This window comes from Crinia signifera, chromosome 2 (assembly GCF_055691185.1).
Source record: "Crinia signifera chromosome 2, ASM5569118v1, whole genome shotgun sequence".
NCBI classification, from domain to species: Eukaryota; Metazoa; Chordata; class Amphibia; order Anura; family Myobatrachidae; genus Crinia; species Crinia signifera.
The window spans coordinates 7395233-7413623 of record NC_139218.1 but is presented as its reverse complement, the minus strand read 5'-3'; the positions used below and the strand labels follow the sequence as shown (position 1 = coordinate 7413623).

Genomic DNA, 18391 nt, shown 5'->3' with positions numbered 1-18391 from the left:
GCTGCTTAGTACATCAGGAACCACCATTCTTTTGAATGGTGATTTCTGTCGTATTCTATCGATGGTGTAGACATTCGTATTTGTAAATACAAATACGAATGTCCCATCTTTAGGAATACGAATTGTTGTATTTTCGGGATAGTAAATCCCGAAAATACAAATGTGTAAAAAATAGGTGTATTTCTGCCTACGAATACACCTATTTTTTATGAATCCATATTAGTAATTTCCCCCTTAATGAATAATCGATTAATTTCCATTTACTTACCAAGACCCCTGCAATAAATTATGACTTTTGTTCCTGTCCAAAGATTTGTTCTGCTGTTAATGAAGTGGATGTTATTGTGTGGTTGTTATTGTGTGGGTTTTACTGAAGTGGGTGTTATTGAAGGGGGGGGGGGGGGGTTATTCAGTGGGTGTTATTGTCTGGGTGTTATTGAAGTTGGTGTTATCGTGTGGGTGTTATTGAAGGGGGGGTTATTGAAGTGGGGGTTATTGAAGTGGGGGTTATTGTCTGGGTGTTGTGTGGGTGTGATTGTCTTGGTGTTATTGAAGTGGGTATTATTGAAGGGGGTATTATTGTGTGGGTGTAATTGTCTGGGTGTTATTGAAGGGGGGTTATTATTGTGTGGGTGTTATTGAAGATGGTGTTATTGACATGGGTATTATTGAAGGGGGTGTTATTGTCTGGGTGTTATTGTCTGGGTGTTATTGAAGATGGTGTTATTGAAATGGGTATTATTGAAGTGGGGGCTATTATGTGGGTGTTATTGAAGTTGGTGTTATTGAAGTTGGTGTTATTGTGTGGGTATTATTGAAGTTGGTGTTATTGTCTGGGTGTTATTGTCTGGGTGTTATTGAAGTTGGTGTTATTGTCTGGGTGTTATTGTCTGGGTGTTATTAAAGTTGGTGTTATTGTGTGGGTATTATTGAAGTTGGTGTTATTGTCTGGGTGTTATTGTCTGGGTGTTATTGAAGTGGGTGTTATTGTCTGGGTGTTATTGAAGTGGGTGTTATTGTCTGGGTGTTATTGAAGTGGGTGTTAAAACTTGTCATGCCTCATTATTATGAATTCATTGATTACATTTACCTTTGTGCCTTGTAAGATCAGACATGCTGGCCACACCCACATAACACCCAGCCCCGCCCCCCACCTCAGTTACCCAACAGCTGGCAAATTGCACAATGTCAGTGGGGGAAATAGACTAAGATGGGAGATCTATTGAAGATGGGATGTTGCCCATAGCAACCAATCAAATTGGACTTCTTATTTATTTAGCACCTTTTAGAAGATGGTAGATAGAATCTGATTGGTTGTCCATAGCAACATCCCATCTTCAATAGAACTCCTTATTAGATAACCCCAATGAGTCAATGAGCAGCCATGGCGACGGTCTAGATGGGGCAGGAAGGGGTTGGAAGTCTTAGTCACCCATCATTAAACCCAGGTACTTTATGCTCATCGGGTGATAACATTTTGTCGCACGTCCGATATATAGTTGACCAACCTCAATCAGAATTTGGCAAATTTCTGGCAAGTTTGCTCAAAAACAACCCCAAGGGGTCGTACCCTATCCAGGAACGGTCAGCACCAACAGTCAGCAATTATTTACCACATAAATCAGAGTGTCAGAATACATAGAGCTATTTTAATTTGTCTTTCATTTTCCTTTTCTTCTGTTAATAAATCAAGAGAAGGGCAACAAACCCCACACCAGTACAGCACACGCACTGCGAGAGATGTTTCAGCAAGCATTGCCAAGCCCCCATCAACACTGGCATCTCCTGCCGGGTGACCAGCTGCCGATTGCACTGCGGCGCCAAGTTCCACCAATGCAAAGAAGAGGAACACCACCTGCTTTGTCCCCATGAATGGGTCCCTTGCCTCAACTCTCAGTTTGGCTGCCCCTTCTCCATGTCTCGCAGCAAGCAGGCGAGGCACCTGAGGGTTTGTCCGGCCAGTGTGGTCTGTTGCTCCATGGAATGGAATCGCTGGCCCATAATTGACAAGGATCAAGCCCTTTATAAGAATATTTGCAAAGAAGAAGACCTGGAGGAACGTCTTGATGTGGCCTTATCTCTCAGGGATCAAAAGATTCTCTTTGGGTCCCTTAAAATGTCCGAGCTTTTCCCAGAGCTCTCCGAACACCCCAAAAACACAATAAAAGAGGAAACACCAAACGTAGACATGGATGTTGGAGCTGTAGTAGGGTATGAACTGGAAAATGGTGAGAACTCGGTGATGAGTGATGATGGAATGATTGAGTTCACTCAGCATGAAGCTCCAGCTCATGGATATGATGATATAGGTGTAAACGGTTTCACACACCTGGATAATATCTTTAACAAGAACCAACCAGAAGTCAAGTCTTTGAAGTCAAGTACCGGACAAAGCAGCGGCCAGTCCGTAGACAGTAGTGAGCCACCTGGCAACAAAGCCAACACAAAAGAAGAGAGAAAGCAAAATCCAGATGAAGTAAAAAAACAGGAGGAGGCCTTCCGACTGGCGATGGAGAAAACAGGCTTCGCTCCATGGCAAGAGGGGGTCCTAGAACGGCTGAAATCTGAAATGGATTGTGGAAGTTACACCATGTATCTTGTGCACCATGGCAGCATGCTCATCCATTTCGGACAGATGGCAGCGTGTACCCCCAAAGACAAGGACTGTGTTTATGGAAATCTAGAGGCCCAGACAGTGGAGACCGTGTGCTCCTTTAAAGTGCCAACAAGCTACTGCGGCAGAAGAGCCAAGCTTGGGGATGATCGTCCCAAGAGGGACACAGCGCAGAAGCTGGTAGACACTTCTGATCTTGGCGTTCTGGCAGAAGACTTGCCACTGTCAGACATTGTTAACACCACCTTGCTATGTGCCCTTGAGCGGGAGCTGAAGGGTCATGCCATATCGGAGATGAAGGCCCTTGATGGGTTGCTTATTGACTTGCCAACACAGACTTATGATTTTGGCTTAGATCCATTCTCTGATAAGACGGTTCTATTAGATCTTCTGGCTGAAAAGAATATGAGAAACGTAGGCCTTTACTTGGACTTGGGGAGTGATTGTGTAAACAGGAGGCACAACAAGAGTAATTCCTCCTTCACTTTCTCGTGTAACCTCTTCTTCCGCAGAGACGAGTTTGCCTCCCACTTTAAGAATGTCCACTCTGACATACAGTCCTGTCTTGGAGGTTGGTTCCAGCAGCCTTGCCCCCTGTCTTACCTGGGTTGCACCTTCTATCAAAACAGATTTCGGCCCACAGGGCAAAGGTCACGAGTCATCTATAGCAAACAGCTGAAGACATTTGCACTGAAGCCGCATATTGATTGCATTTTGTACGAGGGAGTAAGGCCCAACCTTTCAAGGAGCCATCATGGAAAGAGCAAAGATTCCCTAACCGGCCTCCCATTGGAGATCCTTCAGTATATTGCCGGGTTCCTGGATAGCTTCAGCCTTTGTCAGCTCTCCCAAGTGTCTTCTCTCATGCGAGACGTGTGTGCCATGCTGTTGCAAGAGAGGGGGATGGTTCATTTGTACTGGGAGAAGAAGACTTACTCACACGGGGGAACCTCATGGAGATGTCGGAGGAAGGTAAGGGTCTGATCTCAGAGACTGTGTGGTCATGGACAGAATCCAAGATCATTTGCAGGTGGAGGATCGAAATGTTTCTTATAATTATTATTACAATATATATAGTCATATAGTTAATTATAATTTAATTGCAGAAATATGGTTGTATTGTGACTTATTATATAAAGAGTTGTCTATAGTACTAGTGTCACACAAAACCTTATGCACTCCATCAATACACCGTTCTCTAGACATCTGTATTGGTCATAGTGTAACATTAAATAAATATAAAGACGACTATACGGGAAGAGTTTGGGCCTATCTGCCCTTTGTCAATGACCACTGCCTCAGGAACATGCCGCGAGTGCACGGCTAGACCACTCCATGACCTATGCTCTCTTCTCCTGTTTCAGGTCTGGAACTTCAGCAGCCTCTTCTCTCCTGTCCACCGGTGGGAGTTTGAGGACATCTCCTCCATGTCTGAGCACCTGAAGGTCTGTCCGTTCAATATCCTGGAGCGGAAGGAGGATCCGTTCCAGCTGCCCAGTGTGAATGGGCCTCAGCAGAAGGAGGAGAACTTTTTACACCTGAGGAGGAAGCTAGAGCCACAGACTCCCAATGGAAGCACTCATGGAGGGAAGGGAGCGGGCGGAAGGCACTAGAGGAAACTATTATTTACTGTATAATGGATAACAAGTTACACATTTCGGGTTCATCTTCACGGAGGGTTTTCTCTTAATCTGATGGTGTGAAATAATCCATAACTGTTCTAAAACAACTCAACTACCACCAGAATGACATGTATTTCTCCTATACAGTATGTTCCAATTCCTGCCCATAGCCAGTATAACCCTCAGGTCTCCATCAGCCTCTCCAAACATGGGATTTGCTGAATGTGGACTTATTCCTCAACTCCCTGAGTCATCACAACCTTGCTCTATGTCCTCTGCTCTGCATTGGCCCATGACCCATCCACTGATCATGATAATACTCACACACCGACTCGTGCAGTGTTTGGTGGGAAGAGGCATGGAGACAGTGCCCACATATACCTCATCTGGGTCTGAATAGCCCGCCAGGGTACCGACTCCCAGAGGACAGCCCTAACTGCACCTGGCTCCCAGAGGACAGCCCCGACTGCACCCAGCTCCCAGAGGACAGCCCTAACTGCACCTGGCTCCCAGAGGACAGCCCGACTGCACCTGGCTCCCAGAGGACAGTCCTAAACATATATCTGGTCTACAGTAAGGGACGAGAGAGAGAGAGAGAGAGAGAGGTGTACCGGTTGACCAGCTCCTAATTGCCTTGTTAAAGAATGTATTTAAAAATGACAGTTATGAGCTGATTTGTTAGTATATAATCTCTCCCCAAAGCTTAGTACTTATGTCCCATACAGAGGCTGTGGGTCTTTAACCCTTTCAGGTCTGATGTCTAGTCAGGCTCAACAGCCCCAGCGCTAGTAGCAGATCCAGTGGTGAGACACTTTACAATAAGACCATTAACATCATTCATCATTCAATGTAGGCCATTTAATAAAAATCCAATTTATTTAAACCAGACTGAAATGCAAAAAAAATCACAAATAACATTGTCCTGCATATTGACCTACACGTACATGAGGCAGTTGATGTTAGAGGGAAGTATCAGCTATAATGAGATTATTATTATCGTACCTCTTTCACACCGCACCTCGGACCCGGCTTAGTGATGTATGGTCCCAGGACAAGGTGCGGTGCGAAAGCATCACAGCTAATAACCCAGGTCCAGCTGCCCCGCCATTTCATCCGGATTATAAGAAGGGTTAAACCTGGTTCATCCTCTGTATAATAGGCAGCCCGGGTGTAGCGTAAAAGCACAGGACCGTCCAATCCGGCTTAGCGATGTGACAGGGGTAATAGTTTCATAAATGCTAATATATATATATATATATATATATATATATATATATCAGTGGCGTAACTATAATTTGAGCACCCCCCACCTATAATTAAGCAGCCCCCCCCATCCCCTGCAGATTTACCTGTATTCGCTGCAGTGGTCCCGGCTCCTTCTCCTGGCTTCATTCTGATGCTATGAAAAACGGACCATCACAAAATGTCCGCCCCCATACAGCAGACAGTTTCAGAGAACAGTCTGCTATATGGGGGCAGACATTTTATGATGGTCCGTCTCCATAGCATCAGAATGAAGCCAAGAGAGGAGCCGGGACCACTGCAGCGAATACAGGTAAATCTGCGGGGGATGGGGGGGCATTACAATAGCCCCTCAGCCCCCGGTGCCCGTGCTATTGTTACGCCACTGATTATATATATACGATCATGGTGGTGGTACTCGTGTATTGCCTCAGCCAGTAGCAGCAAATAACATAGTAAATAAGTCGGTGCCCTCCGGATAGCAGATTCTCGGTTTGTTTTGTGCCGCCGTCCCCGAGTACGTATAATGTATATATCTGTACAATGAAGTATGTCATGTGACCGCTTTCTCCATTTATGTGTTATCTTTAGTTACAGCGCTGTGTAATAGGGATGTGGTCGGCAGGTCGACAATAAAAAGGTCAACAGTCTATAGATGAAAAATGTCAACATGGTCAAAAGGTCGACATGATTTTTCACATTTCTTTTTCCAAAACAGGTAGTTTTTCATACTTTTCTATCCAAGTGGACATAGAGGTAGATTATAACAGTGTGCCTGGTGTAGGGAGCCATGCGAGGGGCTGCGTTACACTTACACAGTACCCATGCCAACATAGGTTGACAGACACACAAAAGAACTCGATCGGCTGAGGAACAGCGCCCGGCAGACACAGCCAACCGTGCCAGATGCAGCTCCTACCGCCATTCTCATGGGCCCGCCCTTGTAAGTTGGGATCAGGAAGCTGCTGGTGAGGATTGGTCTCTGGGTACACACTAGTAGATATATGTGCAGACGGTTTGTGCAGAATGTTCTCCACACATGGACGGGCGCATGAAATGTACCCGCCCACTGAGCTGTCAATCATCAGTGGATCCTATATGGGCGGTCAGGGTAAAGACAGAACGATGTTTAGATATATCGGAACACCGTAGATAGATGTATACACCGGACTTCATCAGGCCGGTGAGCTGCCCCTAGGCGGGTGTCTAATAGGGAATTCACTGGTGAATCCGCCCAGCATAGTAATGGCCCATCCTGCTGTACTATATCCCACATATTGTAGAATACGGTCAGTCTTCTGTTATATCAGGTCACAGAGCAAGGGAATCCTGGGGATATAACCCCCAATAATATTGGGCAACAAGGCAACCCAAAGCCGGGCCATTGTGCTCGTACCCCCCTCCTGCGATTTGCGACCTCCCCCGCCCCCTACCGCGATTCGTGGACCCCCCCTCCCGCGATTCACGCCCCCCCTCCCGCGATTCACGGCACCCCCGCACCCCACCTCCTGCGATTCGCAGGCTCCCACGACCCCCCCCCTCCCGCGATTCATGGACCTTCGCACCCCCCCCCTTGATTCACAGCACCCCCCGCGCCCCTCCCCCGATTCACGGACCTCCACAACCCCCCCTCCAGCAATTCACTGACCCCCTAAAACCCCCCTCCCGCAATTTGCGGACCCCCTTCCCGCAATTCAGGCCCCCCCTTTCCCGCAATTTGCAGACACCCCTGACCCCCTTCCGGCAATTCCACCCCCCAGCGGACCCCCGCATTTCACGTACCCCCGTGACAATGGGGGATCCTATACCGCCACAAGCAGGTGCCGCCCCTAGGTGGGAAATCCGGCCCTGGCTGCCGCGCTGCAGGTTCCCCCACTGCCACCCCACGGTCCTCTGCACCAGCGCCACAACTTTTATCAATGTCTTGCCCACATACCACTATTATACAGCCTCCTGCTCTCATGCACCCTCACTCCCTCCAAGTGGGAGGAGACGCTCACCCACTGCCGGGAGCTGCATACTGTCCCCCACCCTCCTCCAGTTCTAGAGATGCCCATCGACCATCAATGATTTCAAATAATCTATGGTTTATGGCCGATGTTGAATACTTTTGCCATCAATGTGGGAGGACCAGATGGTTTCCCTACATCGATGGCAAAGGAGAACCGATCAAGTTCCAAATTTTTTAAGGTGCCGGGACACGGAGCATAGCTCTGCCCCCCACACCCGGAAGTCCCGCCACCAAGTTCTGATTGACCCACGGCCTATTCAGTCAGATATAATGGATGACCATGGATAGCTACAACAATCGATGGTTATCCAAGTAATATGTTACTACTATCGATGGCAGGGTGCAAAATCATCATCAATGCCAACCATCGATGGCGTCTGCACCAAAGCCTATCCCTACTCAGCAACAGCCAAAAACCTTTACTACCCCTCATGCCCACACACCTCTATCACTGCCATGCCTCCTGTTCTCCTGCCCCGTAACTTCCGCCAGCGGGGACCCGCTCACCCTGTGTTGCCCACATTCCCCTATCATGCTTTACCACCCAGCCTCCTGCTCTCATGCACCCTAACTCCCACCCAGTAGGAGGAGACACTGACTCAGGGGCACCGTACTGTACTCCTGTACTGCCACGCTGGACCCTCACCCACTGGCAGAAGCTGCACACTGTTGCCCACCCTCCTCTTTAGTCCCCCATATGCCCACACACCCCTATCACTGCCCTGCCTCCTGCTCTCTTGAACTGTAACTTCCACCACTGGGGAGTCGCTGACGCTGTGTTGCCCACATACCCCTATCATGCTTTACCACCCAGCCTCCTGCTCTCATGCACCCTAACTCCCACCCAGTAGGAGGAGACACTGACTCAGGGGCACCGTACTGTACTCCTGTACTGCCACGCTGGACCCTCACCCACTGGCAGAAGCTGCACACTGTTCCCCACCCTCCTCTTTAGTCCCCCATATGCCCACACACCCCCATCACTGCCCTGCCTCCTGCTCTCTTGAACTGTAACTTCCACCACTGGGGAGTCGCTGACGCTGTGTTGCCCACATACCCTTATCATGCCTCATAGCCCAGCCTCCTGCTCCCTAAAGGCCCCCATACACTAGGGCGACTTGTCGTAAGGACAAGTCAGCCCCGATTTCCCCTAAGCTTCCCTGCCAGCTCCCCGGGGGAGCTTGATAAGATTTGGCACTTGATGTGCCATTTTTTACATGTGATAAATCGGATGCGATTTCGGAAACCCGGGGAGTAGAGGGGGGGGGGGGGAGAGGGTCCGTGGCAGGGGGCGCCGCGGGGACCGGAGAGTCAGCAGCGACGGTAGGCAGGAGGCCAGGAGCATAGTAAAAAAAAACCTATTCAAAATCTGAGTGGCCGCCCAGATTTTGAATAGGATTTTTTCTATTCTCCCGCTCGCCGCAGGGTGTGGTGTAGCGGCGGGAGTAAATCCTATTGCAAACGTTGGGCTGCTGGTGGAGTGCGGCGCGCCGCTAGAAGGGCAGAGGCAGCATGCAGGGGACAGGGACAGTGACGGAGAGCCAGGCAGGGGGAGGCGTGAGCTGTCAGTGCTGAGAAAAAAAAAGCCCATACAATGAATGGGCAGCCTGTGATTGGCTGAGCGCTCTTAGCCAGTCAGCAATTGGCTGAGAGAGCGCTCAGCCAATCACAGGCTGCCCATTCATTGTATGGGCTTTTTTTTTTTTTTAAGTGCTGACAGCTCCCGGCGGCTCCCCCTTACTGTCACTGTCCCCCGCAGCGTCCGCACTCCGCTGCCTCTTCCCTACTAGCAGCGTCCCCCGCCATCCGCAACGCAGCATCCCAGCCACCCTGCTCCCTCCACCTTCCGGGAGCACAGCCTCCTGCTCCAGCGTCCCCTGCCCGGCTGCACTAAGATTTAGCAAATCTTATGTGCAGCCGGTCCGACCTCCCGACTCCGATCCGATGCGCATGGGACCGTGCATCGGGTCAGACCGGGTGTCTGGGCATGCGATTTGGCCCGATTCCTCTGAATCGGGTGAAATCGGGACCAAATCGCATAGTGTATGGGGGCCTTAACTCCCACCCAGTAGGAGGAGACACTGACTCAGGGCCACCATCCTGTACTCCTGTGCTGCCACGCTAGACCCTCACCCACTGGCAGAAGCTGCACAGTGTCCCCCACCCTCCTCTTTAGTCCACCTTATGCCCACACACCACTATCACTACCCAGCCTCCTGTTTTCCTGTGTTGTGACCTCCGCCAGTGGGGAGCCGCTGACTCAAAAACACCCTACTATACTATTGCACACACACCTAAACAACACACGCACACACAGCCCCCCCCCCCCACCCACAAATGTCACCTGTACCCTCCACACTATCAATGTACATCTTACTCTGTAACCGCTTTTTAATTAAACAATACAATACACACCCCCTTCCAAATCATATGCTCTCTATTTAACACATTTCACCTATAACTCACGCACGTTGCAATACAGGCATCTTTCATACAATTCTAACCATATTTCTCATATACAAATGTTCACAAATTAAGGGGGCGCAGCCCCTTACGACAGTGTGAAGAGCGCCCGTAGGGTGCGATAAATCACCTAGTAACTATAGAATGACCATGTGTAGATCAGTTTTAACTTTTAACCCTATGAAGGCCAAGGGAATTTGTCAAAATAGGTGTGAAAATTGCCTCGCAAATTATTATTAACTTTTTGGGTACCAATGATACAGTGAGAGATCCTCAAAATAGGCAACTCCCCTCCCCCTGCCACTAAACTTCAATGAACTGACTGAGCTGCATTTGTATTGATGTGTCCCAAAAACAGTCGCTGGCATTTAACGGATATATAAAAAAAAAAAAAAAAAAAAAAAAAAAAAAAATCGCTCACAGCAACATTGGCAAAGGCTAAAATGGTGCTCTCCGTAGAACCATGTAGCCATGCAGGCAAGTGCAATTATATATATAAAAAAAAAAAAAGGGGTACGGATTTATTTGGATATTCAAAATGTAACTCCTTAAATAATCTCCTTTCCTGTTGCTGCCCTCTACAGGCCGTAGTCTAACAGAACAACCACTGTTATCAGGACGGCATTACAGCAGCCATCAGCACCACCATCCCCCAGGTTCCACCTAATAACACAGCCACACATGTACATAGAGCGAGTGACTGCGATTGTCAGCTCTTCTGCTGAAAGTGGAAAATAATTCAGAACACATCTTCCGCTTATGTTATAGAATCCTGGGCGATATTTGCAGATTAGACGCATTTATTCCAGTAATAGAGTCAGAAATAACTGGGGGAAGACATTGCGCGTACACACTGGATAATGGTCACTATATATTGTTAATGATATATCGCCAAGTATAACCAGCATACCAGTCCATCTGGGACACTGACCGTCCGTCTTATCTGAAGCATGGAAGTCCCCAATAACCCATCCTCTCCCCCAGAGGCTGCAATAACAAGGGACACTTTGTGCTTATAATAGTTTATTAATAAATAATGAGTAATTAATAAATATTGGGGCCACACAGACTGGCAGCATTTCGGACGTCGTCCTGTTCTCGTACCCCTCGGTCTCATCTAGGTCCAGGTGGAGTTTAGATGGGTCTCAGTCCGGGTGATTTGCTGAGTCACCTGCTGTATAAGTCCCTGCAAATAACAAACAGGAGATCTGTACATGGGGTAACGCCATCTGTGGCACTACAAGTCCTAGAATGCCTGAGACTGGCAGGATCATCCTGGGACTTCTAATTCTAACCCACTAGTACAATAATATCAGCAACACCAGGTCTAAACCTTTATGGATTAATCCTAGCAGACAATCCGGCTTCTATCCCAGTATCTGCACCTATTCCCAGGTAAATGTTCCAGTGTCGCCCAGTCCCATCCCTCACTCACATTAACCTGATCCTGGCACAGGGAGATGCCAGTCTGTAGATTACTCCAGCAGCTTCTGCTGCCACCTGCTGGACGCCCCCTGTCAGGTCTGTGGGCGGGGTCTTCTGTTCTGCGGCGCTTACTCTGCGTCTGGGAGAAGGATGAGAGAACAACGGTTCAACATAATAGAAACATGAACACATTTTCACAATAATGAGCCAAATATAATCACGTACTGGCGGCGTCAGATCCCACTGCGACACATGTGACCGCCGCGCGTCCTCGCTCCACTCCCACTGATCCCAGGAACGGTCCAGGGAATGAAGGTCCCACTCTTCCAGCTTCTCCAGATCATCGTTCCCCAAAGAGGACATCTGCTGGCCCACAGGTGTCCTCGGTGCACCGCTTCCTCGTTTTATGGCTTTCAGCTCTAGACCTGCATTGTTAGAACAATAGCCGTCAGGCTGGTGTCACACAGCACACAACACCCCCCCCCCCCCACCCTAGTTGGTGTCACACAGCACACAATTTCCCAATCCAAAGCGTCACCTCCTGCCAAGGTTTCCTCTCCTTCACTGGCAGGCCAGTGTTTGTGGCACAGAGGCATGTGGCATAACCCAGCAACACAGAGCAATGCCCTTCATCACCGGAGGAATACGTTAAAGCCTCCAATCCGCCTCTTAAACAAGGGTACCCCATGACCACCATATTCCCACAGCCGGCGGGTGTGTGAGAAGATCAGGACATCTCCACCATCACCTGGTCGTCATGGTGAGCCGCTGGGAGAACGGCCAAATAAATATGGAGAAATAGGGGGCATTAATCTGAGGAACATTTGCAGATAGGGACGCTGCTCTAACACTACTCCATCTTGTATGTGACGGAACATAGAACACGGTAATACAGCATCTTCCATGGAACGGATCCATGTAGTCTGATAACGCAAGAACTTACCTTGTAATGCAAAACAATAACGGCCCAGAAACACCCGCTCGCCTCACCAGTCAGGGTGTCCTTGCTGCCCCCCACTTCCAGTAACAAGAAGCTCAGATCTAGACAGCATCACCCCCATCTGCACACTCCGGACAGAATGACCCGCAGACACCTACCGGCTCTCTCCAGATACCGCGTGACGTCCCGCGCCCTGCGTTCCAGGCCGGACAAACGGGCCTCTATGTCCATGAGGTAAAGCTGTTGCTGCTCCAGGTCAGTCTTCAGAGAGTTCTTCAGCTCCCGGATGGAGGCTAAATATCCCTGTTAGGAGGAAAAAGTATTTAGAACTTAGGAAAAGACCAAAGATATATGTGTGTTGAAACACGGCAGAGACCCTCCACACTGTGCAGTGACAACTCCATGACAAGTCCACAACAAGATGGCCACCATCACAGACATAAGGAATGGTGGTACATACAGTTACAGTGTGGAGGCAGCCATTTTCGGGATATAGAAATACACACAACCCAAAATGGCTGCCTCCTGTGTCCGTGAGTTTCCCAAGTGTAAAAGCAAAGATTGTTATGGCCTTGATCCGGTATGTCCCGGATATTGGCAGTAGACTGGTGAATGAGTCATATGAGGGGGGGGGGGGGGGGGGGGGGGGGGCACGTCAGTCTCTCACCCGTCTCGGTCTTTGCTCAGATAACACGTCCTCCTCAGGTAAGTCGCTGCTCCTGGCCTGGCTCCGGTTATACAGGTGTTCTGAGGAGACAATAGCCATGTGAGATGTGGGGCCTGGCGCGGTTGTAGTCCTATGTGTAATATCGGCCATTCCCATGACTCCTATGGGCTAATAATTGACCCAGGTGTGAGGGGCCAGCAGAAGTCTCCCATCCAGTATTGCATGATATACAGGCCAGAAGGAGAGGGGACCTGGAAATACAGTAACTGATGGGAGCCGCTGCCTCCTGCAGGGTGGTCAGAGTATTGCAGCTTGCTGACCACACAGCGTATCACTGCTTCTCAGACAAAGACTGATCCCTTACTGCCACCCTTCCCCTGCAATAACCAACAGTAGCCCAGGGTGCCCACCGGCCAGCCCAACTCACCAGCTGGGAAGTCTGTCCATTCCTCCTGGGGCCTCCTGCCTGTGGTACAGCAATTGAGGCATTCCTGGTGCTTACCCACAGGACTCTGACAAGACGCCTGCGAGAAGAGATGCATTATGGGATCAGGGTGATGACATGTGGTTATGTGACAGAACCAACACTGGAAAACAGTAACACCAGACTGAGTAGTGTCCACAACAAAATGGCAGCAGTAGAAGACCAGAGACTGGTCGGGATCACGTTTTAGAAGGAGATCAGAGAACACACACATACCCTGTCCTCTGCTGCCCAGCGTGCTCCACAGGAGTAATGCATCTGGCGCGGTCCTGGCATCCATGCCGTACTGTATACCTGGGGGTGCAAGAAAGCAGATTATACCCAACCTCTGGAAACTGTTTGGTGACATTTACGGCAATATGTCCGAAGCCGGAGGTCGGGATTTGTGGAGAGGCCCAACAGGTCCAGACACCACGCATCACTGTTCATGCCATCTATCCCCCCCATCACCTCACTTATCCATGACCAGATTATGGCACACAGAACTGGACCCAATGCACCCCACCGCTATGTTGCACCAGTTAACGTACAACTCCCCTCATGGTACAGCTGGGTGCTCACTAAAAACATGGTGGGAAGAAAATGTGGTAACATCTGGGTGTCACTGCTAATACACCACTTCCTCCCAGACACTGGAACAGACAAACCACTGTTCGGATAAAATACAAACTACAGTGCTGTAACCAGTATTGCTGAGCGACCTTTGTCTGCTTCCAGCATTACCGAGCGGATGGCTGATTGTCATTTGCTCCCAGATTTTGTTCCCACCAGACAGATTAACCTTTAGGTGTGTTCCCAGCTTTATGGTCCCCCCCCCGTCTTGGCACTGGTGACAGACAGCATCCAACATTGGGCCTGGCCAAGCCCTGGACCACACGGTCACATGAACTGAGGAGCTTACTGGTAAGAGTTCCTGTAGCCGGGGAGCTTCTGTGAGGAGTCTGCACCAGCAGCGGGACGATTCCAGCCGGAACAAGTCGCGGAGCAGCTCCAAGGGAGATCTGTGGGGAGTAACCGGGTAACAAGGCTGATATTGTTGTAAAGTTATGTCTCCTGTGAGTATTGGAATCAGGACAAGGCTTTTATTATGTGGGTAAACTGTAGGTGACCCTGGTTTGAGTTTGAGGCCTGTATTCCCTCTGTTTGACATCTGTAGAAATCCTCTGAAGTTAGGATGTCAGATAAGATTGGAAACCCCTCATAAACCACATTTGGGGGGGGGGGGGGGGGGGGAGAAAGAGCACTAGTGTCCGGCCAACAGGCCAAAGGTTCTCTGCCCCTCCACTAAATTACCTCTTATCACTTGAGGAATGTGTAAAATCTACTTCACAGCAGTGGACCAATTCTTCATTTATCCAGGAAAAAGTGATCAGCATGGAAAGAGTCAAATCCCAAGGGTGGGAGGGATGAGGGAGTCTTCAAGGTATAACTAAGACCCTTCTCCCTATAGTCAGTGTCACTACCTGGGGGTGTAGCAAACAGGCTGTAAGCGACCAGAGATTTCTTGTGGAGACCCCCACGTCAGGATGTGTACTTACGTGTAAGATATAGTTCTGTCATTTCTTTTTATCCCTTTTTATTTCTGAAATTGCATTAAATCTTGTGTGTACTTATAAAATCATTGTAATATCTTGTAACCATTTTTTAAAGCTCTGTAGTATTTCTATTAATAAATAATACCTATTCTCAGTCCTGGTTCTGTGTTCTTAAGACTCATTAGCCTCAGAAGAGAAACGCTAAAAAACGTTACCATTGTTATACTGCATTGTGTGGTCAGGTGCGAGCCAAGCCGCCCCTTGCGCAGTTTCAAGCGCTAAACTCAGGTTTTGGCTGGTGGCAGTGTACCTCAAAGAAAGGACCCGAGTGTCCAAAGTGAACCCCAGTCACAGCCGGAGCTGCTCAGATTGACGTATCTGAGCAGGCGACCGGTGGGTCTGTGACAACCCCCAATATGGGTTGTGTTCTACATGGGAGCCTCAGCTGATTTAAATGTCAGACAACTGTTCTGCCAGGCTCTGGATCCGAGGGGATCATTGAGACATTGCATAATATATATATTCACCCTGAACCCCCACACCGAGGGCGCTCTTCGTGTTGTCTGAGGTACTGGAACGCTGGGTGGAGAAAGGCGTCTGGAGAACATGAATGCTGCAGGGAAGGCTCCCGACATCCGCAGGTCCTCGGGGTATATTGGGGACCGGCCAGAACCTGTGGGAGAAAGGACCATGCATAATAATTGGTTACCCCTCATCTCCCATATGTCCTCTGCACTAAGGGCCCGATTCTCAGACGCACTCGCTGCCAGTGTCAGATGCAGTCACACCAGCCATGCGTCCAGTGTCGGCATACAGGTTACATGTCCCGGGTGATGACAGGGAGGTGGCTTAGCACACGGAGAGGGCCCATCTCATGGGAAATGTAAGGAAAGAGACTTTACAGAACGGGTAGTGGACTAGTGGAACAGCCTCCAGTCAGAGGTGGTAGAGGCCAATACACAGTAACGTATATATGCATGGGATCAACATAAGGATATCATGTTAAATGAAGGCTCAAACAGCGGTGAGATTAGATCTAAAGGCTAAAAATAAGGGTTAGAGCAGCTGGTCCAAGTGCTCCTTACCTGCGCCACAGTCTAGGTTTCTACATATGGACATGTTGGTGAAACCGGTGCAGAAACCAACACATAGGAAGCAATACCCCGATAGGGTAACTGCACCTGCCCCAGGGGCATCCACAAATCGTTATTACAGAGCCTATGGCCTCTGACAGCGTGAGTCTCGCCCCTTGCACGGTCATCCGCCTGGATGTACACCATGGAAGGACTCTGTAGCTGTATCTGGTCGCAGGGGAGGGGAAGGACCAATAGATGCAGACAGATACAGGTCCCTTAGCGTAGGACAGCGGTGTCACCATATACTGCCCCTCCCCCACTCGCAGCAAAACGGCCTGGTCTTACATATAGAAACAATACAATATAAGTGTAGTATACAGGTAACATGGAGGTTTCTAGACAAGGGAGCTTACACTCTATAGCAGTTACCAACACCACACGGCTTAAAATGGGAATACAAGGTCCAGGGAAGACACCACATGCGTTGCGTTACCTCATGTAGAAGGCTGACGCACTCCCGGAGAGATGCTTTGTACGAGGAACGGTCCAGGGCCTGCGTCTTCTTCCTGCACAGCTTCATTAGGTCACTGATATGGTGCCTGGGGAGACGGATGTACAGACAGGTCACAGACCGCTACCTATAGCTACGGCCTCTTCCCTTATATTACAGGTAGGATCAGACCTGCTCAGAATAACCAGTCACATGTTATTACACAGGGAACGAGCAGCATGGCAGGAGAGAAGCCACCATAAGCAAACACTTCAATCACACGACAATTCCACACTGAATCCGCTGTTCAGCACAACCCTGAGTAGGAAATACCACAGAGCAGGCAGAGAACCACAAGGCCTCAGTCATGGAGAGCAGGTTGCCTGAGGACACAGTGATAATGGACGGGTGGCGTCCTATACAGGCTGATTGCCGACACACAAAGTGTTACCTATGTGCGTTCTTTGCCTTGGTGCTTGCTGGAGGCCAGGAAAGCTTCTGGGGGGATTTCTGCTCCATCCTTGGCACTAATGGATTAAATACAACATGGATTAGGTAATAATAGATCTCTCGTGTACCCAACACATTCACCCCCCCAGTCACCCAGATCAATGCCATCTAGGGTGACCAGCTCATCCCTTTAATCCGATACACATTAATTACACAGGTTCTGTGGCAGTTTAAAACCAGGTGAAAGCCAGCCACAGAACCTGTGTAATTAATATGTGTCCCAGATTAAAGGGATGAGTTGGTCACCCTAATGCCATCCTTCCAGGGTTACCCAGTGGTAGGCAAAATGAGCTGCCGGGGCCCAGGACAGATGTATCCACAGCACCCCCTTATAGCTGGCCCTGACTGGCACCATCCAGTGGCCACCAATGCACATAACACTTAAATCCCTCCCATAGAGGTGAGGAGCAGAGTCAGGCTTTTATTATAGGATAAGAGGACAGACAGGAGCAGAACATTGATTGGGGAATGTGGCTACAGGAAAGTACCCCCTTGCCCTCACATGGTCATCGCCCTCACACCAGGAGGCACAATATTATTATTACGCAGAGCATCACCTGCAGGGTCCTTGGTCTGGTCACAGTCTGTAGTGCAGCTACCAGCACCCCCAGGCTCCCTGCAGCCTATTTATAAGGTAGGGGACAGGTGAGCCAATCCCACATTAACCCCTTGCAGGCTGGTAATTAGCACCAGTGTTGTTACCATGACAACCAGACACAGCAGTGACACAGTGTATCCAGTGCCGGCAATGTGTGCTCAGTCATACAGGTGAGGTGGGACTACAAGTGCCAGCACGGCAGCAATCAGACTGTGGGTCTGTGGGAGGGGTGTCACATGACGCTGCCAGGAACCAACATGGCCGCAGCGGCGCCGGGCTCGGCGTGACGTCACGGGACGCAGGTGACTGACGCGCGTAGTTTGAACCGGGCAGACAGCGACGGTTGCTGCAGCGGCTGGGGGACCGGAGCTCGGGCGTAGGTGACCCGATAATGGGGCGAGGTAGGTGTCTGGGGAGGAGTAATCATGCTGCACCCCGCACATTACATAGGGACCATTCTGGCCCTGCGGGGAGGGGTGTGTGGGGACATTGACCACTCGGGGGGGGGGGGGGGGGAGAGGTGTGTGTGTGTGGGGGGAGTGACCATTCTGGGGGAGGGGTGTGTGGGGGGAGTGACCATTCTGGGGGAGGGGTGTGTGGGGGGAGTGACTATTCTGGGGGGAGGGGTGTGTGTGTAGTGACCATTCTGGGGGGAGGGGTGTGTGGGGGGGAGTGACCACTCTGGAGGGTGGTGTGTGTGGGGGGGAGTGAGCA

The 18391-nt window shown here is 49.7% G+C and overlaps 3 protein-coding genes across 3 annotated transcripts in view; 2 read left to right on the top strand and 1 right to left on the bottom strand.

Annotated features, from left to right (window-relative positions):
- The window catches only part of LOC146058360 (F-box only protein 40-like), a 31788-nt gene extending 27561 nt beyond the window's left edge, over positions 1-4227 (top strand). The window contains exons 3-4 of the mRNA XM_083170644.1: positions 1694-3586; positions 3979-4227. Of these exons, the coding sequence (XP_083026770.1) occupies positions 1694-3586; positions 3979-4227 (2142 nt within the window). The remainder of the gene's footprint in view (positions 1-1693; positions 3587-3978) is intronic.
- A 6688-nt stretch (positions 4228-10915) lies between these two features.
- LOC146059361 (uncharacterized) lies at positions 10916-17844 on the bottom strand. The gene is made up of 12 exons (XM_083171515.1): positions 17637-17844; positions 17021-17096; positions 16573-16678; positions 15531-15676; positions 14370-14469; positions 13685-13762; positions 13412-13508; positions 12985-13064; positions 12476-12620; positions 11603-11802; positions 11388-11516; positions 10916-11138 (listed from the first exon to the last, which is right to left on the bottom strand). The coding sequence occupies exons 2-12, from the start codon at positions 17086-17088 to the stop codon at positions 11070-11072; spliced, it is 1218 nt and encodes a 405-aa protein (XP_083027641.1). The 5' UTR covers positions 17089-17096; positions 17637-17844; the 3' UTR covers positions 10916-11069.
- A 79-nt stretch (positions 17845-17923) lies between these two features.
- The window catches only part of POLQ (DNA polymerase theta), a 69965-nt gene continuing 69497 nt past the window's right edge, over positions 17924-18391 (top strand). Inside the window, exon 1 of the mRNA XM_083171508.1 lies at positions 17924-18078. The gene's annotated coding sequence lies outside the window, so the exon portion shown is untranslated. The remainder of the gene's footprint in view (positions 18079-18391) is intronic.

Excerpts from the sequence above, each read along its gene's own strand:
- LOC146059361 (XM_083171515.1), bottom strand. The coding sequence starts at position 17,088 with ATGGAGCAGAAATCCCCCCAGAAGCTTTCCTGGCCTCCAGCAAGCACC. Across the intron at positions 15,677-16,572 it reads GCGTCAGCCTTCTACATGAG|GTTCTGGCCGGTCCCCAATA; the intron begins GTAACGCAACGC and ends TTTCTCCCACAG. Across the intron at positions 13,509-13,684 it reads GCTGGGCAGCAGAGGACAGG|GCGTCTTGTCAGAGTCCTGT; the intron begins GTATGTGTGTGT and ends CTCTTCTCGCAG.